This window comes from Mytilus trossulus, chromosome 14 (assembly GCF_036588685.1).
Source record: "Mytilus trossulus isolate FHL-02 chromosome 14, PNRI_Mtr1.1.1.hap1, whole genome shotgun sequence".
NCBI lineage: Eukaryota > Metazoa > Mollusca > Bivalvia > Mytilida > Mytilidae > Mytilus > Mytilus trossulus.
Genome location: NC_086386.1, coordinates 33,231,687 through 33,256,725, shown reverse-complemented (window position 1 = coordinate 33,256,725; position 25,039 = coordinate 33,231,687). Strand labels below are relative to the sequence as shown.

The window sequence follows — 25,039 nt, the reverse complement described above, 5'->3', positions numbered from 1 at the left end:
AATATTTATGTCTATGGAAAAATTAAGGTTTTAAGAGTGCGAGGTTTGGAATGCCACAAAACAAGGTTCAACCCAACATTTTTTCCTTTAAAAATGCCCTGTACCAAGTCAGGAATATAGCCATTGTTATATCATATTTCGTTTCTGAGTGTACTACATTTTAACGTTGTGTCGTTTGTTTTCTCTTATTTTTTAGTGTAAATTCACATTGCGATAAGACGTGTCACGGTTCTTGTCTATCCCAAATTCATGTATTTGGTTTTGATGCTATAAATATGTTATATTTGTTATTCTGATGGGAATTTGTCTGATGCTCGGTCCGTTTCTATGTGTGTTACATTTAAGTGTTATGTCGTTGTCCTCCTCTGATATTTAATGCGTTTCCTTCGGTTTTAGTTTGTTACCCCGAGTTTGTTTTCTGTCCATGGATTTATGAGTTTTGAACAGCGGTATATTACTGTTGCCTTTATTTAAGTAATTTATGGTAACGATAACCCTGGTTTAATAATTTACCAGTAATACATAGGTTGCGTTCGTAAAAATAAAAAATATCACAAAAGACACGGGCATAGCGAACACGTTGTGAATTATAACCACCGTAAGATGGTGCCAAAGGAACATCACCTTCTAAAAATGGAAAATTAACAATAGGGAACCAAAAATTGTCTCTTTTGTCGTAAATTTTAGTGTGGAGTTTCCCGTTTAAAACCGAAATATCTAAATCCAGGAAAGGACAGGTATTACCGGATAAATTTGGTTTATTTGAAGTATGTTCCTTGAGGTAAATTTCAACAGTATATTGAGAAAATTCTTCATTATTTAACGAAAATATATCATCAAGATAACGGTAAGTGTTGTTGAATTTATCAACTAAATGCAATTTCGACGGGTCTTAACTGAGTTTAGTCATAAACTGTGATTCTTAATAAGCATATTTAGCATATTTACCTTTCTCTAATTCTATTGAAATTTATCCCTTTTCGAACCCATTGTATAAAAAAGTTTAATCAACGTGTGGTTGCTGGTGATCTCAGAAGATCATTGGATGATTTTAAGGGTCATGACCTTTTTGGCTGACTGGATGAACCAAAATATGATAACAGGTGTTAATGAAATTGACAACTTCGTGCAATGTGAAAGGCACTCGAAGGGTATTTTCGGTAAACAAAAAAAGAAAATGTCTTTTTAATCATTAGAGAAACAGATTCTTACATAGTTACTCGTGGATAATCGGATTTATCCAATCTCGATAGTTAAATTATAAATTTTAAAGTACTCGCCGAGGCGGCTCGAACTTTAAAATTGATAATTTAACTATCTCGATTGGATAAATCCGATAATCCACTGGTATCAATGTAAGAATCTATATTTCTCATTAGAGAAGAAGGCTTTTAATAAGTTGCAGCAAATATATCTACATTCAGCTTTACCAAACGACCATTTACTTAAATAGGTAAACTTTTGTTTAATAAGATAGTGTGGAAGTGTAGTGTAAAGAGAAGAAAAATCAAAACTATTAACAGAATCAAAACAACTGCAAAAGGACCATCAAAAGCCCGTAATTTATCTTAAACATCCAAAGAATATTTTACACTCCAAATATGGTTTATACCACTATGTTCATATATGTTATTACAATAGTTTTCGATAAGCTCTTTAAGAGTAGTTAATGAACTAGTTAAGAGCACTGACATGGCCATAGGGAACATATCTAAATTTCAACGATTCACGATTTCAAGTTAAGGGAGTATTACTATCTATATTCACGTCTGATGGAACCGACGTATAATTAAAAATTAAACTTCGGCTGGTTTTTTTTATCTGTATGACATTATAGGTGGTTCTATCTTATCAAAATATGGAGGTATAAAGTTTTGAACGGTAGAGTCATTAAATATACTAGATAAGTTGATAAAATCAACACCTCTGATAATATATTTAATTTTCAAAAAATGACGTTTATGATCTTCAGGTTTCTCGATTCGAGGGAACAGCCTATGGTGGCAAAAAGCTGTAATTATACGAGAATATTCATACAGTGGGCTAAATAATGAAATGGTGTCACACTCTTTGAAAATGTCGTGTAATTTACTAATGGGTATTTGCCCCAGTTTACATAATAATTGATGCCTACCATTATTTTTAAATATAGATGGGAGATTATCAATTGTATAATTTATGCGATGTTTAACCCGTTGATTTCGATTGATACGTTTCCCATGAGACATATTATTTCGTTGGTTTTTTATCAATAATATTCATGATTGCAATAGAGGAAGTATTAGATATGTTCCCTTTTCAAGTATATTGTCATTTAGACCCAGGGGATAAGCTGTTTAAAGTCGTTTAATCCAAGACAGTTCGATAATTTTACTGGAATCTTCAAATTGTTTTTGCGACTGTCCTTGTTGTTTCTGGACCGTTTCGATCGGTTGAAATCATTTAAATTTAGTATTGTGGTTGTGTTTACTAAATGTTGATAAAATATGCTATTGACTTTCTTAGGTTGGAAGCGGTATAGATGTTCCTCTGTTCGTTTAAAAAAAACTCCCGTCCTGTTTGTCGTACATATTGTATACCACACTTGGGCTTAGTTCATGTAATTTATGTGACAATGTGTGTGAAACTAATACAAGGAATCTAGCTCTATCTCTACTCTAACGCTACCTCTAAAGTTCAGATCCATGTATTACATAAATCATATATGACCCTGTTTCGTTATTGTAATGAGTCGAAGATGCAATAGCTGTCCGTGTTTTAAACATTTTTAATACTCTTAAGTATGATCGTTAGAGATATGTACTTTCTATAACTGTATCATGTTTAGTTGTGTCGTCTTTGTCAGTAATACTGTGAAGCGTTTTATGTTCTGATAGATCAGGGATATTATCTCGTAGTGAAGGAACAAGTAACAATGATAAATTAAACATTTGAGGGGAGTGTCGCTGTTTTCTAACATGTCTATCTGACTCCTGGCATCCAATCGAATCTTTAGGAGTATGGACGTTGCCATTTTGAACCAAGGTTGGAACATCAGTTAATGTTGTTCTAGTAGAAATAGAATTCTGCTGTGTCGAGGTCTGTCTTCGCATGCTGAAACTTTAATAAACAAAATGTATTAATAATATTTAACTTTTGATAAATTAAAGCATTGCCGATATGTGAATACTTTATGAACTATTTAAGAATCAATCAATCTTTTTTTCATTAACTGATGTAGGTAATAAAACATTATTGTTATGCTTTGTAAAAAGAAATTATTAGGTCAGTGAACTATTTCTATAAACAATTGTCTCCATTTGTCATAATTGTTTGTTTTGGGAAATACCCTACATATTATGGTCATGTGAACAATCCCGAACAGCAATTTATACACGAATTTAATAGGGTGAACCGGAATGTTGCATGCAGTCAAGAAGCTTTTAGTGTCAAGAGTTTAGACGCAATATGATCAAGATGTATCTTTAGGGTTTTAAAGAAACTCTTTAAAAGTTTATAGAATCTACATAATGTATATTTATCAGTATTAATAGACTTTGTGTTACTCAGGTTTCCTGCATTTACTGCATAACATAAAACTAAAGAAGACCCAGAACAATTCCATTCCTGATGAAAAGAATATATTTGAAATGATGACATGTTTACACAAATCGTATTAGCAGTTAGCAGTTATGACGATGCAGTAGGAAATATAGTCAGGAAATAGATTGTTGAAGCTTCTAAACTCTACTGCAATTTTTTACATATAAACGTAATAATTTGTCTGTTTAAATATTTTCAATTCTAATATTCCAAATCAATTATATAATCATTCAAAATTAATGCAAGATCTTTGACTTCATACATACATGATCTGTTATGGGCAATATAAATTAATCCCTCCTTATATGAGGTGTTTGCAATTGCGTCGTAATGCGACTCAAAATGAATTTAAATCACAGCTTTTCTTTTTTGTCAAAGATTAAATTGATAGATAAATTATTTAAATGAAAGTGCAGTTTTATTTGAATACAAGTCCTCTAATAATGAGCTCAGTGTGATATCATATTAATGTCTTGATTGTAATTTATCTCTTTCGAGTTCTTTATCAATTTGTACTACCTTTGAACGACACCAACATAAATAAATGACATAATAACTATTCTCTTCTGACTTAATTGTAAGTGCTGTCAGAAAATATACAGCTTGTTCAAATAAGTTACTCGTCCGTATCTATGATAGTTTATTTCCATAATATAAACGTTTGGGAAGTATAGACCAAATTAGCAAACATTATCACGGCACAGACGAGGTAAGTTATTTAAAAACAGCATACATTTGCATAAAGCAATTTGCATATCCTGTGGTGATTATCCTGTTAAATTTCGTGTAATATAGTTATCGCATGGTCCTGTTCCCAAAACACAATGACGAAAGTAAAATAACATGCGATGGAAAAAATTGATGTTGGAATCATTAGAAAGAGACACCAAACACTGACCATTCCGAATACTATCTTAGACTTACATTGTTGATTATTATTTTTATAAAATTTGAAAACCAAGTTTAAAAGTTCTTTTAGATAATGGAAAATTGAAAAAAAATCTATTAGCTATCAGACTGGGAATATAAAGCAGTTTCGCTATCGAAAAACACAACCTACAAATGTTATCAAGACCTTTTCTAAATAGCATTAAACTTTAGTCAGTGTAACAGGAAAGTACTATCGAAATAATTTGCAATATATTCTTTTCCGTTATTATAAAGATTTTATATTTGTTTATGTTGCTCCAAAAGTATTGTTTGTTCGCTACAACTAGAAATGTTTATTCCATTTTGTAATTTAGAAATTTGACATTTTTAGAAAGATGACCTACATGTAGAATTCGATTGAAAAACTAAGTATGATGAGTATTGCCTACTTAAATTTTAGAATCATTTTCATGAAGAAGAAAACAAAGCAATTCTTTTTGGAGACAATGATCATGATCTTGTTTATTAGTTTCCTCGTGCGGGATGATCAATAGTTATTAAAGATACCAGGATTATTATGTAGTACGCCAAACGCGCGTTTCGTCTACATAAGACTCGTCAGTGACGCTTATATCGAAATATTTATAAAGGCAAACAAGTACAAAGTTGAAGAGCATTGAGGATGCAAAATTCTAAAAAGTTATCAAATCTTTCTTTTCAAATATGATGTTATCTCACAAATGACCTTTTATACATGCTTAATAAACATAGTTTGAATTAAAAAAAAAGCGTTTATTGTTTTTTTAAAGTTAATTTTATGTCTTATTTTATACACTGACTTGAATATTAGAATCCTATCTAATATTCACATCAAAATGTTAGTAACATTAAGTATAAGATAATTTGAATAAATTGGATGAAACTGATATTATTATTGTTTAAATCCAGGACGTGTATTATAAAAACATACTTCCACGTTATTGTTTTGTTATTGTTATTCCTTTTCACACTTTTAAGATACATATTACAAAAATAAGTTTTAATATCCGAGAATTTCGACTTTACTAAATTGAATATCTTCTCTTTTCAAACTAGCTAAACTACTTTTTATATACGCATGCACATATACACACGAGACCTGTCGTATCCAAATAGATTGACACTATTTAACATAAGGAAATATTTGAGGATTGATGTCGCGAAACACTGATATTCATATTTGAATGAACACACATGTTGTATTTGACTAGAAACTAGAATTTAGCATTTTTATACGACCGCAAATGTTGTTTTTTTAGATTAGTAATCTGCTATGAACTCGTGATTGTCCGTGCAGTCGGGTTAGGGCTAGGATTATGAAATATAACATTGAGGTCCAATACCACAAAAGGAACGTTTTCATGATTTTTTGGGGATTATTTTTACTAGTTTCGGAATAACTGGACAAAATAGGACAGAACAAGCATTTTTGTTGTTTCCGACAGTAACTTGTAAGTGAATGGAACACTCTGACATTGTCCCCAGAGGTTCAATATCACAAATGAAAAACTGGTATTGAGTTTTGGTTAATTTCTCAAGGAGGGGTGGTTAAAAGGATAGGATTTTTTCTAACTGTTTTAAGAGCTTCATATTTTCTTTTTTTTCTTCTTTCTTTTTTCAAATTTTACCACATTTATTTTGTGTTAGAAACCTATATGAAACAAATTCGATCACAATCTAAATTCAACCAGAATCAACCTTGAATATTGTGTTAAAATTTGCCCAAACTGTTCAGGGTTTGACCTCTGCGGTCGTATCATGCTGCGCTCAGAGAAGCGTTTTATTAATTTTTTAAACACACAAATCTAAAATCATATATTTGTTCTTATCAAAATGATGGGCAATTCGAAATCTACATACAAAGGAAAGTTTGCATTGATAAATTTAACCATGTGAATCTTAGTTAGTATAAATATTCTATAACAACATGTATATTCTTAAATGTGCAATAAAGATGATGAAAACTATAACGAATATTTATGCTTGTATATATCAAACACATTAATTTTAATTTCTGTTGACGAGAACATCTTTCAATCGAAACAAATAATTTGTCTTCACAACCTAAAAACGCTGAATGAATATAGGACAAAATGCTTCTAAAAAAGAGGAACCATGATTTAAAAAAAAAACTAAATTGGGATTGTTCATTCATTGAAAGTTAAGAAAAATGTAAACATGTTAAACGGTTTTCTCATGCCATTTTTATTTCGTTTTCTAATTAATAATACTGTTTACTTAAGAATCAGTTTACACAATTCTTCAGTAAAATTTATTATGAATAAGGCGTTAACAAGCCTTAAGTTATAGTTGTAATTTTAATATCTGATTGTGTAAAATAAATATAATTTTTTGTCGAGTCGTTCAATGATTCCAATAAAGTTATTGGTATTGATATATTTAGGTCGTCATATGACTCAAAATTGGGGTGTATCTACAATTTAATTAACACTTACATATTCCTCCTGCACACCACTGGAAGGTTTCTTTTAAAAGTTTCGTTGATGTTGACGTAAATGTAAAAGTTAATTCCATAATTAGAAAATTGAAACCCATACAGTATCGCTTTGGTAAGCTCGCGTTGTCCTGATATTAATGCAGTTGCTGATGGGATAAACGAGTCAATTGCATTGAAAATTGATATTGGAAGTGTTGTTATTATGAAATATATACTTATGAAGAATAACATCTGAGTAAGGCGCTTACTACTCCTTACGTTGCGCTTTCTATATTCTTTACTTCTCATAAATAATCCACGTAATCGTCCAGAGCTCCGTAATGTCTGCCCAATAAAGATATTCATGATAAACATCAATATAAACGGCAGTAAAGACAACCATACTAGATCTATGACAACATAATATTTTTCTTCAAAATTGTAAGATGCAGGTGATGTGTTATTGCATACATATTCATTTTGTACTTTCTTCAAACCATTATTTATAAAAAGATGACCATCTATTGCGAAGCTCATCACTATTGGTACTATGAGAACTATTTTAAGCAGTGATGAAAATTTTGCAGTTCGATATTGTAACGGAAACCGAGTTTTCACAAATCTCTCAACAGTTATGGACACCAGTATCCAAGATGAAATATGCATTGAAAAATATATCATAAAGACATCTAGTTTACAACCGACGTCAGAAATAGTACGAATGTCGAAATCGAACGTTGCTAGAATCCATCGTCTCACTAATCCAGTTATAAGGACGGTAGTGTCCGATAAAGAAAGAATAAACAAGAAATTGTAGGTTATATTTTTCCATTGTTTCATCCGACATAAAACTATAATAATTCCAATGTTTCCAAAAACTCCGACAATAAATATTATTGGTGATATTATTCTCCAAATCCATTTTGTAATTTCCTCTAACTGTACTGCATTTGTATCAAATGGCACATCAGTTATGTTGTCATAATTATTAAAATTAGTTACATTTACATAATTTGACGATTTGAAGGAGCACTCTGTATATGAATCAGTTGTATCTATAGTACTGCTTCCACCTGTTTGAACACCGACAACCATTAAAAGCGTTTCTCTACCAACAGAACAAGCGTCTAACAAAATAAAGGTCATTTAATGCTTTCTTATAACAAAACGTAAAGCAGGTTGAATAGGGTGTATCTATGCAAGGTAATATTTTGTGCATTGCTCGTCACTTGAATTCTTTTCTTTTTATACATAATAATTGTTCACCTCTACACGGTTCACAATCTCTATACTTCCTCCTTATATAATCTAAACTGTTGAAATACAAAACACTGCTATAAAATCTGTTAATATTCAACTTGCGCCTTTTCTTAACTGATAAAGGTCTTGTATGATACTTTTTTCATTATATTTGAATACATGAAATATTTTTTTATTAAAGTGTATGTATTTAATGACGAACGACTTGTATTGTATGTAAATATCTTAGGCTCGTAATTTGAATTTAAAAAAAAGGCTTTGTCATGGATAGATTTACACGTCTATTCATCTTAAACTCATATTATATAAAAGAAAGTCTATCCCTAATTACATTTTAAATGTATCGTCTAGATTTGATCAATATTGTTAAACTTCTTTTAACATCTACAACCATTAACGAGATAGTTATATTTAATTAATATATACATTAAATACGTAATTTTTTTCTTCTTACAGTTTGAAATAATGTTATTAAAATCATAAAGTTAACAACTGCAAATACTTCTCAATTAAATTTGCACCATAGACTCAATGTTTTGTGTTTCGTCATTAGATAATCGTATTTATACAAAACACAGAAAATACAAAAACGAAAACAAGACTATAAAAAAAAGTACAGTGATATCGGTTTCATATGTATGTGGGTAGCTCAGATAAGATTTATATTTTAACAGTTCTATAATCATACCTTACGTAAAGGGTTACTTGTAAATTAAAATTCCATCATTTACTAATCCGAATTGACTAACAGGTATTAAATCATGCAGTAGAATTCTATAACTAAATGTAAAATGGTTTTATGATGTAATAGATTTACATTCGATCATGTGTAAACGTTCTTTTAAAACTTCTTATTCATAAACCTTAAAATAGATGTGAACATTTTTTTGACACTTATTTGGAATTAATCATGGTCGAATACAAATGTGTCGTATTTAAAATGTCATAAGCAAGCAGGCCACTTGTATGGAAGGATTGCACTTGAAAACTGTATTCGTGTTAAACATTTATTTCAAATTGAGTGGAGTTACAACTTTCTGGATCTGGAAATATCGCCATCAAAATTGTTCATGAACAGATTGACAACCATAATTAAGTTGCTTCATATTTTTATTATTCTTTGTAGGTATGGTTTAAAGTTGATTTCCTTTTTAATTGATTATTAATGAATTCAACACACAGACTCATGTTACAGTACTATGATAATAGAACATTATATTGTGACTTCGTCGGTCATTTACAACATGTTCGAAGTTGATGTCCAGTTTTCAAACATATCTCCAATGTAACTCAAATCAAATGTCTTGACGAATCTTAATTATGCAAGACACAAACAAATTACACACAAATTATTAAACTCGTAACAGCCATTTTTCAATTAAAATTTTATTTCTGTTCCTGTACTATATACAACCAAATTATTGATTTAAAAAACAAATCCGTACTCCATTTATATCTTGCCACTAAATTATTTTATTCACTTGTATATGTGTTCACAAATTTATATGGCGGAATTTTGTCCAACGTCATGGTTGTCTTTTTCGTTTTATAAATATTCCCCCTCCCCCTCTTCTTTTTTGTTTTGTTTTATGTACTGTTATTGTGTCATTACTTTTACACATTTTGACTTTCATGGAGAGTTGTCTCATTGACACTCATACCACATATCCTTAAATCTAAATAGTTTGTTGTTACCTGATTTCTGTAACGATACTTACTACTTTATTGTATACTAACATCAAATGAAAAGACAATCCATCGTCTCAGAAGTTTTTATATATTTCTACAACAGGCTACTCATAAGCCATCCATTGCTAATCATTCCTCTTATCACTATTAAAGTGTCACCTTCTTTAATTCAGAAACACATCAATGGTAGAGAAATCCAAAGTATTGTTACATTAATTTGCTGTAGAAATGTTTCATATTGATTTTGTTTTGTATAGCTCTGGTTCCTTTGTGATGACATTATTCGATATCTTTACATATAATCTATTTTTATGCATTTAAAATCATAACACTTTAATTTTTGACAATCCATATTGGTTAAACATAATTCAAAATAAGCCAATGTTCACGTTTAATCCCTAATACGAACAAATAAATTGACTTTTGAAATAACGATTTCAAAATGTTTTGTAAGAAACACATTGTAAAGTTTCATGAACCTATCGAATAAGGGGATAAAGATCATTAACATGTGCATGTTGCCATTATGCCATATATATGATACATTTTTTAAGACACAAATTATACTATTGGAGGAGGTTCCCTATTAAAAAAATCCGAAATCCTTATCCCCATTGTAAATTTTGAAATTTTGATGAAAGATTCTGTAAAAATTATTTATGATTTTGAGGTAATGATTTCAACTAACACAATACACGCGACAGTTTAACATATTTACAAAATGACTTGTTAGCAACATTGGTGAGGCTACTCATAGCTTGGCTAGTAAGTTTGTAAATCAGTAGTAAACACGTCAAGGTGAAAAGATAAGCCCATAAAGTTTCAACAAAAAAATAAACTCATCACAGATACCAGAACCAAATTAAGCATATACGCCAGACGCGCGTTACGTCTACAAAAGACTCATCAGTGACGTTCGAATCCAAACAATGTTAAAAAAGCTAAATAAAGTACGAAGTGAAGAGCATTGAGGACCAAAATTTCTAAAAGTTTTGCCAAATACAGCTTTGGTAATCTATGGTAGAAAAGCCTTAATATTTAAAAAAAAAATAAAAAAAATTGTAAACAGTAAATTTATAAATATAACCATATCAATGACAATTCATGTCAGCACAAAAAGTGTTTCCTACTGGGCTTGTGATACCCTAGGGGCAATAAATCTCCACCAGCAGTGGTATCGACCCAGTGGTTCTAAATAAACTCACCACAGATACCAGGACCAAATTAAGCATATACGCCAGACGCACGTTTCGTCTACAAAAGACTCATCCGAGACGCTTGAATCCCAAAAAGTTGAAAAGGCCAAATAAAGTACGAAGTTGAAGAGCATTGAGGACCAGAATTCCTTAAAGTTTTGCCAAATACAGCTTAGGTAATCTCGGCCTTAGTATTTAAAAAGAAATCAAAAATTTGTTAACAGTACCCCTCAAAATTTAAAAGCGAACTCGTCAAAAAGCAAAGGTTAACCCATATAAATGCAATGATTAACCAACAAATATATTAAAACTAATTACTTTTCTGTGCACAACTTTCCACCAAAAAGAAGTATTTTGAAATGAAAACATTAAACATCCGGCTTTAAATGTCATAAACAGCGTCAAATGATAGCTGATAATACGCTGATTTCAAAAATATATAGTGTCTAACGATATATTTTTAATAAAGGATATAATTTGTTACTGCCGGTTTGAAAAAGGTTACTTCTGGTAATATTAAACTATTTAATTGGCACTGATTCCAAAAATAATAAAGTACAAAAAATAGCTACTTCTGGTTTATACAAGGTCATTTCCTTTTTTATCAAGTTTTAATGGTTTGAAACCTACATGTATTGCAAAAAGTGTCAAGGCTCTATCATGTATACATATGATGTAAAATCAAAGGTCAAAATATAGAACATCAAATTAAGCTATGACCTTGAGGTCAATGTCAAGGTCATCAACCAAGGGCGTCTAATCAAAAGACCATAGGTCTTAATTATATTTGGTTAATGAGTTATATCACCATCCGCGTATTTTCAAATACATGCGGGGAGAAAACTCATTTTTTCGTTGAACGTATCCTTGCAATTGAAATTGACGTGTTCCAACATGTCGCAACTAACAATTTAGAAAAACAAATTGTCTATATCTTATACGGGTTTGGGAAATAAAGGAAAATAAGCCAAATTCAAAAATTAGAAGATGACCTTGACCTTTAACCCTGACCTAATTTTCATTTTTTGGATCAAGGACTTCAAATAAAAAGATCCTATGTCGCAAGAACAAAAGTAGGCGGAAGAAAAAATAAATAATCAGAACAAATACAATAGGTCTTTTCACAGAAAATTGGAAACACCCAATAAGTGTGAATCCTTACAAGTGCAATAGTGAACCCATAACAATCAAAAACCAAGGAGTAAACAGGGACTGACAAAACCAATGACATTTACATCAACAGTGATAAATAATAAATTAGAAACAAACACGAACTCCACTAAAAACCGGGAGTGAAATCAGGTGCTTCAGAAGGGTAAGCATTTCTTGGACCGTATACGGCACCCGTCGTGTTATTTCTTTGTTCTGTTCGGTAATGATGGAAGGTACAATAGTGAACCAATAAAGGTAAATGCAATAGTAACCCATTGGTACAAATATAAACACATAAAGATGAAATATCGAACCCATAAAATAAACTAGTACTGCTACAAAACATCAGACAGCCTTTACATAAACGGTGTCTAAAAACTGTAATATTCCAGAATTGGTACAGGACTTTTCAGGAGAAAATATGTGGAAAGCAGACCTGCGTATAGCCATTATGAATAATATTTATTTAAAGTTCGACACTACATTTTTTTTAACAATGCATTTTATAAGGCAAATTGGAACTTACAGTAAAAAAAAAATTTGTTTGTCTATACAGGATAGATATTCTTTTGGTTGCATTTGTTGATGTTTTTCGTTTATTATTTGGGGTCTCGGTGACCGAATGGTCTAAGTAGTAACAGTTAAAATCACTAGCAAGTCTACACTGAGGTTGTGTGTTCAAACCTCGCTCGTGTGCGTGCACTCAAATCCAATGTTATTTGACTATGATTGTCAGTTTTCCTCTCGAAAGTCGGAAGTTTTATCCGGGAACTCTGGATTCCTCCACCAATTAAAAGTAGCCGCCACTAAGTAGCCTAAAACCAGATACTTAAAAGTGGTAACACAAAAAACACAAAATTCGAAAATCAATTCTATTCTGTTTTATGTAGAAATAGAATACTGATGTTGATATTATGTGTGTTTCATAATACATTATGTTTAGACGACTGAATTGTTTATATTGTATGTGGTCATGTTCCCGATTTTCAAACGTTGAATAGTTTTCAACTGTTTATCAAGATTTTCATATACTGAAACTTTGCTGTTCGTATATACTGATTGCGATTTTCATTTAAAAAAAAATGCAATGTTACCGTCTAAATACTTTAAATGTTGTAAGGAGATAAGTTTGATTGAAAAACATTGATATTTTTTTCCAAAAATTCGTTATTCATGATAAATCATACAAACTTATACATGCTTGTCAGAAATCTGATATTTTAAAAACAATATTTTATTATAAACTGAGTATAGAATTGACTCGTTATGGCAGTTTTATGGTAAGCAATTAAAATGTCAAGATTAATGCTCATTTTGGTTTAAGTTAAAGTGTTGTGTCAAAACATCATTAACAGTTGCTAATTATATGCTTCTCCCTGTTTAAATTTGTATTAATTTTTTTCGCTGGTATTTATATCTTTTACCATGATGCATTTACATATCTGAATTGATACGTTACACTCGTGCTTTTTTACAAAATATATATTTCATAAGCAGGGTTTTGCGCCTTACAAAATACACAGTTCCCAAATAGTGAAAAAAAAAACGAATGAAATCGCGTGAGATATGTTTACAGATCATACAATACAAATTATGTCTTGTTTCCCTAGTGGTATGGTTCCACACTGTTAAATCTTACCATGATAGTTTAAATTTTCTGTTCTTTTATCGATTTTGTCCTTTCCTGATTATTTTGATTGTATGTGGTTGCGCATGACACGTAATGCCTGTAAAGCATGAGACGATAACGATATTGCTATACAAGATCTCGCTTTTTTATAACTACATGCTTTTTCCTCAGGTTTGTGGGTTTTTTTTCTTTCTTAAACAAATGATGATATGAACAAATTATTATTAATGTTGGTAACCTTGTACATCATCGTCATTGCCTGTGTACACTAGTCATGTAATCAGACTTACATTTTATAACAATTTTAGACTTAACATGACAACTTATAGAAAACATGTGGCAAATCATTAATACAAGGTTATTTAATTTTCCTTTGCCTAATTGAATTGTTTCATTTAATTATTAATCTGTATATATTACATACTATTCAAGAGCTGCATAAGTGGCCATTAAACTGTATATTAAAAGTAGTTATAATGTCATTTTTTTTAAACTGTATAATGTTTTTTAAAATACCAACGTTAATATTTTAATCATATATTTCATCTTTTAAAATGTAAATGTGTGATGGAATAGATAATAAGATATATGCTATACATGACCGGAACACATGACACGTATGTGCTACTGTTCGTAGCAATCAGCAAGCTCTATGGTTTAAATAGTGAAATAAAAATGTAATAAAGGTGCAAGTGTAATTATATTATGAAGAGTATGTACCAATTGTAGTACCTTTTATCTGTTTGTATACACAAGCATCATTGAGAAAGCTTCAACAACGAATTCAATATACTGTCTAGTATATCTCATTTTTAACTCGTGTACGCACTGGTGTCATACAAACTGGTGGAATTTGTTTGTTATGGTACTGTTGTCGATTATGATTATTGAAGTCTATATCATCACGTATGCAATCAAATTAAGAATTGAAATGGAAAAGTGTCAAAGAGACAACAACCCGACTAAAGAGTAGAAATTGCAGCCACCAACTGGTTTTCTAAAAAGCGATGATATCCAGCACACAGAAGCGGCTTCAAATGGCCCTTAAACAATAATGTCACTAAAAACAACAAGATTAACAAAGGCAACCGCTACCTGACTTTGAACAGGTGCAACAATGCGGTTTGGAAAACATGTTTTACCCATTTGTTTTCATCCTTAATGTCTTTTCTTACTTCAACAATTTGGTGTTTGTTAGTCAGCTATGCACATTATATTTTTTTTACCTCATAGTAAACACAAGTATGATGGCGTTCGTACAACTTTCGCAGTGAAGTTTTCAATCTTAAGCCTCGGTCACAGCTTAACGGATAGCTCGAACGGATGCCTAGCGGATAACTTTTTTTTCAATCAGTTCATGTCCTTTAGTCGTCGGTTCTCATCCGTTAGACGTCTGTCCATATCCGTTGCATGTCCGTTTGTCGTACGTTTTATCCGTCGACGTCCGTTCTGTCCGTTGGAAATTTTTCAGCATGTTCAAAACTTTGAACGGACGGCAAATGAATAAAATTTCCGTTGAACGTCCGGTAGTCGTCCGTTTTGTACGGTAATCGTCCGTTTCGTTTCCGTTTTGTATCTGTGACGTGTCTGTTATACATTCGTTAGAGGTCTGGAAGATAAAATCACCAACGGACTTCTATCGTACGTTACACGGATAAAACGGATGTTGAACGAATGAGAAACGGACTTCTACCGGACGTATAACGGATAAAACGGATGATGAACGGATCTGGAAAGGATAAGTTCGCGTTAGAAATGCCAATTATTGGTTTGTCAGATTTCTTAAGGTTCATGAATTCTTATTATTCATAATCGATCTAAGAGTAAGGGCACGTCTTCACAGTCAAGCAGCTCTTATTCAGGTCAGACGCTGCCCTTTGAAGGCATTTTGAAGAACAAACCAAAACCAGTTACACAGAAACATTTTGAATATTTATGCGATTTACATGTATTATTATTTTCGCCTTTAATTTTTCCGTATATCTTGATCATCCGTTTTATCCGGTACGCTTCCGTTAGGTGTCCATTTTATGCGGTACTCGTCCGTTGGATGTTCGTTCGACATCCGCTTTGTCTGGTACGTTTCCGTTTCTCGTACGTTGTATATCCGGTGGGTGTCCGTTTTGCATTCGTTACACGTCCGTTTTATTCGGTCAGTACATCAACGGACTTCCAACGGATAACAATTTTGTCGACGGACAACTTTTATTTTCATCCGTAAGTCGTCCGTTCGTACTATCCGGTAAGGTGTGACCGAGGCTACAAGTTTTAAGCTAATAATTAACGTTTATGAGATTAGTTTGTGTATAAATATTCAATACTGTATCTATATTTTCCTTCGAGTGTTTAAGGCATAAGTAGACCTTTTCAATGGATATTTACATTTTCTTTTTATTTTGTGCTATAAGAACACGCACAAGGTACAAAAATGTACAATGTAGGTTAAGAAATTACAAATTTCACATCGTTAAAGACATGTAGTCATTTAACAATGTTGATAAGTACTTATCTAAAATAATCATTCGGTCTTACACTGTATCCCTGCTAGATTGTACTAACCCTCTATTGGTCCGTATAATGTCAGTAGCAAACAACATAACTTGTACTATCATTAAGTAATCCATAGATAAAAAAGGTGTGGTATGAGTGCAAGTGAGACAACTCTCTATCCAAGTCACAGTTTGTAAAACGTAAACAAGTATAGGTCAAAGTAAGGGACCATAAATGATTGACCCATATCTACCCATTTACATTTTAAAAAATTGACAAATCTAACAAAACTAGTTCATGGTATATGCAAACATATGAACGGTCTTTGATGCCTGTGGTTAAAAAAGCTGCAATTATTACAGATTTTGGCAAATGTGGATTATTAATCCTAAAAATGTGTTAATATAACAGATTGTTCTGATACAAATTATATCACTGCCACTTGTGGGTAACGTCCTTCGATACAAACATTTTACAATTACATGCAACATTGTAAATTGTGTATCAAAATAGCTCAACCAATAATGTATAAGTTTGAATAAAAATAAGAAGATGTTGTATGATTGTCAATGAAATTGCTATCCTTAAGTGTTCATATGAAGTGCATATAAGCAATTATTGGCCATCGCACGACACTCAGCAACATGAAAGCCGATATCGTAAAGTCGCCTTTATAAAAAGACCAGATAAAAAACTATTTGAATAATTAAACTTATGACTTTAGTTTTGACAAAGCCTTTAACAAAAAAAAATACGACAACGATAAATCAATGACAACTACTGAACTATAGCTCCTCAATTCGGACGTGTTCATATATTATATGGTTGTTTGAAACATATTTGTAAACGGGAAAACTCCTCCGTAATCAAGAACAGTGTAGTAACAGCCACACTTAAGAACCAACTGTAAAAATCAGTTGAGATTGACTCACAAACATCTGTAAGAGGCACAAACTTTAAATTGGATAACCGAAAAATAATGGACAAATCGCAGTTACTGAAATCTAATTCATATTTACCTAGAATAAATATCAATTATTAATTATACAATGGATTTAGTTTAAAGACGTCATAAACAGTTTGAGAACTTCACGACCTTTTTGTATTATTCATACGATAATACCTGCAAAATAGTCCCACTTTAGAGGAATGAGACAACTTTTAGATTTTGATCAAGTGCATGAAACTAATACAAGGAATCTAGCTCTATCTCTACACTAACTCTAAAGTTGACATACATGTATTACTAGTACATGTATCATATAGGACCATATTTCGTAATTGTAATGAGTCGAAGTTGCAATAGCTGTCCGTATATGTAAATTCGAATTCTAAACATTTTTAATACTCTAAGTATGATCGTAGGAGATATGTACTTTCTATAACTTTATCCTGTTTAGCACTTTCGTCTTTATCAGTAATACATGTATTGTGTAGCGTTTTATGTTGTTTCAAAGCACTGATATTATCTCGTAGTGAAGGAACAAGTAACAATGATAAATCGAAGATTTGCGGGGAGTGTCGCTGTTTTCTAACATGTTTGTTTGACTCCTAGTATCCAATCGAATCTTTGGGCATATGAACGTTGCCATTTTGAACCGGGTTTGGAACATCAGTTAATGTTGCATTGTTCTTGTAGAAATAGAATTCTGCTGTGCCGAAGTCCGTCTTCGCATTCTGAAACTATAATAATTGAGATTATAAAAAAATATATATTTTCAATAATCTAGTTTGATTCAATCAAATATTTGTGTGGGTGCGTGGGTGTTGCATTCTGTAGCGCATTGCCATATTTGACATGGCAATAGACGGCGCTCGCAGCTTGAATCAGAATTTTTGAATTCCCATATCAGCTTGAATTAGGATTTTGGAATTCCCTTATCGGGCACTTGTTAATTTGCTGTCGACCAGAAAGCATGTGTTACACAAATTAGCTAAACTATTCAAAACCAGCCCACTCTCCCTATGAGAATAGTTGCTGCTGTTTTTGTTTGATATTTTCAGGCACCTGTTTACTGTATTTGATTACAATATTATGGTTACCAGTATCCTAGTAGGACCAATACAGGATAATTTGGAAAAAACTTGCGTTTCTATGATTTGGACATTTCCGTTATTAAGCACGTTATTTAGTTTTTAGTAATTAACAATTTTGATAATTGGAAAGAAAACAACACATTTTAAAGAAATTAATTATATCCTACTATCCTTAGGCGCAGAGTCAAATTTGAATGGGGGAGGTCCAGGGAGACTGGTAGTGATTGGGGGATTAATTCACTCGGCCCTTGCTCTGGGCCTGACAAGTTCTACAATTTGCAGAATTGGAAAATGTGGTTAGTGGTAACGGTGGGGTCTACAGATGGGTAACTCTGGGACCTCCTCCACCTCATCTAATAGAGGGGACTAAATATATTAGCAATATTTAAGCTTAAATCAAATGAAGCGTTGTCATTATTTGAATATTCTATGAATTATCAAAGAATAAATCAATCTATTTTATCATTAACATATGTGGGTAATGAAGCATAATTGTTATGCTTTGCAAATAAGAAATACTAGAACACACCCGCGAAATCGCGGGCATATACAGCTTATGAACTGTTGGATGATGATTGTTTGTTAAAGATAGAATGTATGGAGAATTTCATAAAAGGTATCAAAAGCCCTCTCCCTTTTTCCAAAGTCCGATATTTGTTTCCTTTCTGTTAAAATCAATTATTTTTGTGTGTCTGGCCTCAGAACACAATTATTCTTTTCCTTTGCTACAATACATCTATTGGTAAAAGTCAAATTAAATTAAAAATTTGCACCGCTTCAAATATGAAATAAATGTAACTGCTTTTATATAGACCATTATTAGTCTAATAAAATATGCTTCTAGGACAATCCATCAGTGCTTTTTCTTTTGAGAGCCTATTAACATGACAATGGTAGGATATGAATCTTTTATAAATTGCTAGGACCGACTAAGGCTAATATGAGGGGTGGTCGGAGGGGTCCAGATCCCGAAATCCCGGGCTTGTACACATAAAATCCCGAGATGCAGAATTAAAAAAATGCATAACCCGATATCGAAAAATGTATTCCCGGATCCCGTAAGGATCTATCCCCAGTTATGAAGATGCAGTAGGAAATAAATTGTTGAAGCTTCTGAACTCCCCTACATTTTTTTACATAGAAAGGTAATAATATCGGTTTATGTATTTTCTATTTTTATTTACTCAATCAGTTGGATAATAATTTAAAATTTATGCAAGATCATTAACTGTATGTGTTTTGTGTTATTTAAAGATTAAATTGATAGATAAAATGTTAGTATGAAAGTGCAGTTTTGTTTTTAATACGAGTCCCCTTATAACGAGCACAGTGAAATATAAAATACATGGATTTAATGTAATCTATCTCTTTTATGTTCTGTATCAATTTGTACTGCATTTGAACGACACCAACATAAATAAATGACATAAGAACTTTTCTCTTCTGACTTTATTATAAGTGCTGTCAGAAAATATACAGCTTGTTCAAATAAGTCACTATTCCGTATCTATGATAGTGTATTACCTAAATAAAAAACAACGAAGTAGTGATTTTATAGGATATTGGGAAATATCAAAATACCCTAGATCACAACAGTTATTTGCTTGTTGTTTGTTTCAAAGTTCAGAGGAACACTTATTTAGGACAAGAGAAAATCAAGCAATAAATCAATCAGAACGTTACTGTACAGTTGGTAAATTGGTATAAAGTGGTCAATGTTGTATTTTTACATAATACAGGGTATAGTTTGCTAAACCTAAGAGGCAGACGTTATGATACATGTAAATAAAGGCAGTAGTAGTATACCGCTAATTATCAATTGATTTAACTGAAACATATTGGGGTTCAACTCATCATATTTTTTTAAATGTCCTGTACCAAGTCTGGAATATGGCAGTTGTTAATCACATAGATATAAGAAGATGTGGTATTCGTGCCAATCAGACAATTCTGCATCAAAGTCACAACTTGTAAAAGTACACCAGTATAGGTCAAAGTATGGTCTTCAACACAGAGCCTATGCTCACACTAATCAACTAGCTATAAAGGTTTCTAACTTAGGACAAGTGCAAACGAATGCAGCGGATTTTAACGTTTTACAGTCAATTTCTATGTTTGTATGCGTTTGTTTTTGGAGCAGTTAAGAGTTCCTGTTGTTCCGTTATGAATCCTCTTATAGTTGATGTGTTTCTCTAAATTTTAGTTTGTCACCAGGGTTTGTTTCTGTTAAATCAATTTATGAATTTTGAACAACGGTACACTACTATTGCCTTTAAGTACAACTACTGAAAGCCTTGACAACAACGATTCACATTAAAATCGTTAAAAGCTAACCTTAACTTTATTTACTAGTATTCATATGACACAATAAATCTAAATTTGAAAATATTTCCATTGTATTCAAGTTACTGCACAGACAACGCTTTTTTTGTAACAATGCTCTCGGTTTCAGGATAGACAAAATGGTTAAAAATGAATAAACTTTATATGGTGATATTTAGTTATCGCATGGTCCTACAATGTATGACCAAAAACACAATGACGGAAGTACAATAAAATGCGTAGAAATACTTGATGGTCGATTCATTAAAAAGAGAAAATAAAAAATTACACTTTTTAAAAAATACTTTTAAGACTTAAGTTGTAAGCAAGTTTTAGAGGTCTTTTAGGTACATCATGGAACATTACAAAAACAACCTAACAGATAGAGGGACAAAAGATACCAGCGGTACATTCAAACGCATAGATCGAAAACAAACTGACAACACCATGGGAACAAATAAAAAGACAAACAGTGACACAATGTTTGGCTAAATGTAAATCGTAAAATCATATATATGAATTGAATGCCCCTCGAACTATATCCTCGCTTACGTTGTAAAATAATATGCCATATAATCAGGAGCTATGCACAAAACTTACCTAGAAATCAACCACGTTTTAGAAATTCAGTTTTATAAAAAAAATACTCTGTAGAGGAATTTTATGGCGAATGTTGTAAAAGCAAGATAAAAGTTACATTCGAGTCATAGATAGAATTTAAACTGACAACACCATGGCTAAAAAAAGACAAACAGACAAACAGACAAATTATAGAACACCATATAGAAAACTAATGACCAAGTTAATCGAACCACATAAGCTTAAGAAATGGGGGTGTTCTCGTGTGCTCCGGCAAGGTTAGCAGATCCTGTCTCATATGTGGTACCGATAGTGTTGTTCAAGTAAGTACAAACCCATTAAATAGTTTACTTCTGTATAAAAAAAAATGATTCTGGAAACAAAGACAATCTACAGGGAGTAGTAAATTAACACAGAAGCATTTATCAGAAATGTCAGTAAAAGTTTTCATTTGTATTGTTTATTTATCAAAAAATCCAAATTCACAGTGTTGAATGCTGTAGTATGGGCTTAACAAGGCTTTCTATGATGGCCATATGTCCACGCTCCACATACGCTTGCTGCATATAATGACCTAGCAAATTGACATTTCCCTCCATTTGTTTTTAACCAATTGGTAACTCTTCTATCACACTGGTCACCACATGTTATCATTGCTGTGTGTCCACAATTACAACTAAACAAGCGGGTACATCTTTGGATTGATCCAAAATCGTGAAGTATTCTATGTGTATCTGCTTCGACAGCTTTACAAAAACAGCTACAATAACATCAATGAATGCAAAAATAAACATAAATTTGTATTGAATTTTATCCCGAGGAACATGGTTCAACCGATGACATATTATTCTTGATTAAAACAACAAAAACAAAGATATGAAGAACCTTTGAAATAAGTTTAACAGATAATATTTGACAAATGTAGCAAATATTGGTTTTTTTATTCTCATTAATTATGTTAATGAATATCCATTACATGTTAAATTGGGTTGGGGTATTATATGAGATAGCAGCAATAAAAACACAAAAAGACAAAAAGAAATATGCCTAGTGTAACAAAACATATATTATACTTTATACTTTATATTAATTGTATTACATATTAGTTGACAGATTTGAAATCATTTAAACAATGTAGGTTCTTTAAAATTTGATGTGTTTCCTACTTTGGATACAGTAGACCGCATACATAAGCTTTTAAAATACTAAGCTTCTTTTAAATTTGATTTGTTCCTAAATTTGGATACGGTAGACTACATACATGAGCTTTAAAAATGATGATAATTTAGCATAATGCTTAACCTGTATGTATAATATCTTTTAACTAACCAATTTTAAGTTTGGTGTTAATAGCAGTCATTTGAAATAAGGATTTTTAAGATACCGTTCAGCTTGTTTTATTTCTAAATAATATCATGATATAAGACACAATCTAAAAATGAGAGCCAAACTTTGAGACAAAACAAAAACAACGTTATTGCAATTTTCATTTTCAAATTTTCTACTTCAGTTTGGAGTATTACTTCAACAATCATGCATTTGCAGATGGATACCAAATTTCAAATCATAATGTATGAGAACCAGTTGGACCCTTTGTAAGAAAGCTACTAATCCTATGGTAAAATCTGTAAAATTGAATCATATATTCGAAATTATTTATGGATGCAATCCACAAGCAAAAGAATTGACCCAATGGTAAAAAGCCTTTTAGATATATATTCGTATGACTACTGAAATATGTATATATCAAACATTCAGTTACTTACTTTTTAGTGGGATTAATTCTGACCCACCATCCTTCAACCTGGTAGGTAAGTACAAGGAACATCAGGACAAACAATAATTTCTCCATTGTTTCCTGGAGAAATACATATATAAATAAATATAAGAATAGTAGTTGCTGAAGTTAATGTATATCGAAGCAATTCTATCTTTTAAAAATACAACTATTTTGGGGCCCTTTATAGCTTGTTGTTCGGTGTGAGCCAAGGCTCCGTGTTAAAGGCCGTACTTTAACCTATAATGGTTTAATTTTTGAATTGTTGTTTGGATGGAGAGTTGTCTCATTGGCACTCACACCACATCTTCCTATATCTAACTAATAATTTGTTACATCTTGAATAAAAAATAACAAACCGTAAATTTTGCATATGATTAAAAATAAGGTGTCAATTTCAATATTTGTGATGAATTAATTTTTAGAATTTATTATCAAAACAGTTAAGTAACAAAACTAAAATATCAGAGCAAAATTTCTAAACGGAAAGAACCTAAATCACATGGCAAAATCAAAAGATCGATCACAGAACGAATTCTGATAGACTAGTATGCAGTAAAAAGTAAAATCACAAAAATAAAGCAGTGTTCACAATGAAACGCCACAAACGACGTTCAAAACGAACTACTTTAAATTCACTATACCATGTGTATTTGGTTGCATCCACTCTTCTGTTTTACAATTTGAAATATGATTTTGCATACAATGTGTATGAACACAACATCTGTCAATCATGGAAGCGTTAAGTCTTAACTGTCGAATATGTATAAATTAACAGGTTTTTTTATATATAGTTCGAAGTCTATGACAATTTAAACCATACTTCTGGTCATACAGCGTATTTTATATATTTTATGTTTTGATCAATTCCATAAAACAATCTTTAAGGGGCACTAGTTGTCAAATTCGTCTTCATCGATTTGACTTAAATTCTCATATTTGATTTATAACAATGTAAAACATTTATCAAAATTATTAAAAGTCTAAACTAAACTATTTAGAGAGCATACGCTGGATAGCATGTAGCTTAATTTCATGTGTATTTCAGTTTAGACACCATTGATTTTTTATGTCTATTTAACATCATGTTAAATTTCATATTGTAGATTACAAATATATTGTAATTGTAAGATGAATGCATGTGATGTAGAATTGATGAATAAAGAATCCTATGACCCTTAATTAAATCACTGTTAGTCTATTTTTTTTCTCAATTAAATGTTATGTTATTTCTACAATCAATAAAATAGGGTTTTTCACAAATTATAAAGAGGATTGAAATGTACATGCATACACTTAGAAGGCATTGAATTTCTTCTATAGTTTATATTTATGTTTTTATATATTATTGCAATTTTACAAAATTTTCCTTTGATCTTATGTCTGATAATTTCCCTTTTCAACATAATAGAGTGGTACAAAATTATCGATTGAACCTAAAAGCGCGCATGTCGTTGTCAATGAATTTGACAATAAAATTGACAACGTCGTCAGAGGTAGGATAGTTATAAACAGATCAACACTGGTCCCAGCTGAGACGAGAAATTCAATCTCGTTAATTGATAATCTATAAATAAATGACATCGGGTTGTTCGAGCATCAAAAAATCATGATAGAGAATGAGAGAGAGAGGGGACGCTTTAAACATAATGATGACATACTTTAACCTAACGGTTTAGTAGATCCTTAAAGAAATTGATAAATTATTGTATACCATTATTTAGTCATATAGTTCTAATCTTACTTACGTGTTTGCAGTACCAATGTGAATACAATATGAGGAACGATTTTTTGTTCCAAATACAAGTATGTATATACAATCGTATTGATTACATTAAATGCATGTTATCAGATTTCTGTCCACGTTTGCAACCATCTGTTTTCCATGAACTATTTAAAAATGTTTTCATGGAAGTTAACTTAATTATCTTAATGTGAAAACAATTGTTTTTGTAGAACTGTAGTCACAACCATAGTTT

The 25,039-nt window shown here is 31.5% G+C and overlaps 3 protein-coding genes across 3 annotated transcripts in view; 1 reads left to right on the top strand and 2 right to left on the bottom strand.

The window, feature by feature from the left end:
• Positions 1–25,039, top strand: part of LOC134696061 (uncharacterized) — a 216,711-nt gene that overhangs the window by 104,018 nt on the left and 87,654 nt on the right. The window lies entirely within an intron of this gene.
• LOC134696235 (galanin receptor type 1-like) lies at positions 1,351–8,247 on the bottom strand. Its single transcript, XM_063557919.1, has 2 exons — positions 6,948–8,247; positions 1,351–3,099 (listed from the first exon to the last, which is right to left on the bottom strand). The coding sequence occupies exons 1-2, from the start codon at positions 8,072–8,074 to the stop codon at positions 2,790–2,792; spliced, it is 1,437 nt and encodes a 478-aa protein (XP_063413989.1). The 5' UTR covers positions 8,075–8,247; the 3' UTR covers positions 1,351–2,789.
• On the bottom strand, positions 21,724–24,869 carry LOC134697098 (uncharacterized). The gene is made up of 3 exons (XM_063559139.1): positions 24,809–24,869; positions 23,050–23,141; positions 21,724–22,043 (listed from the first exon to the last, which is right to left on the bottom strand). Exons 2-3 carry the CDS (start codon positions 23,133–23,135, stop codon positions 21,794–21,796), a joined length of 336 nt encoding a protein of 111 aa, XP_063415209.1. The 5' UTR covers positions 23,136–23,141; positions 24,809–24,869; the 3' UTR covers positions 21,724–21,793.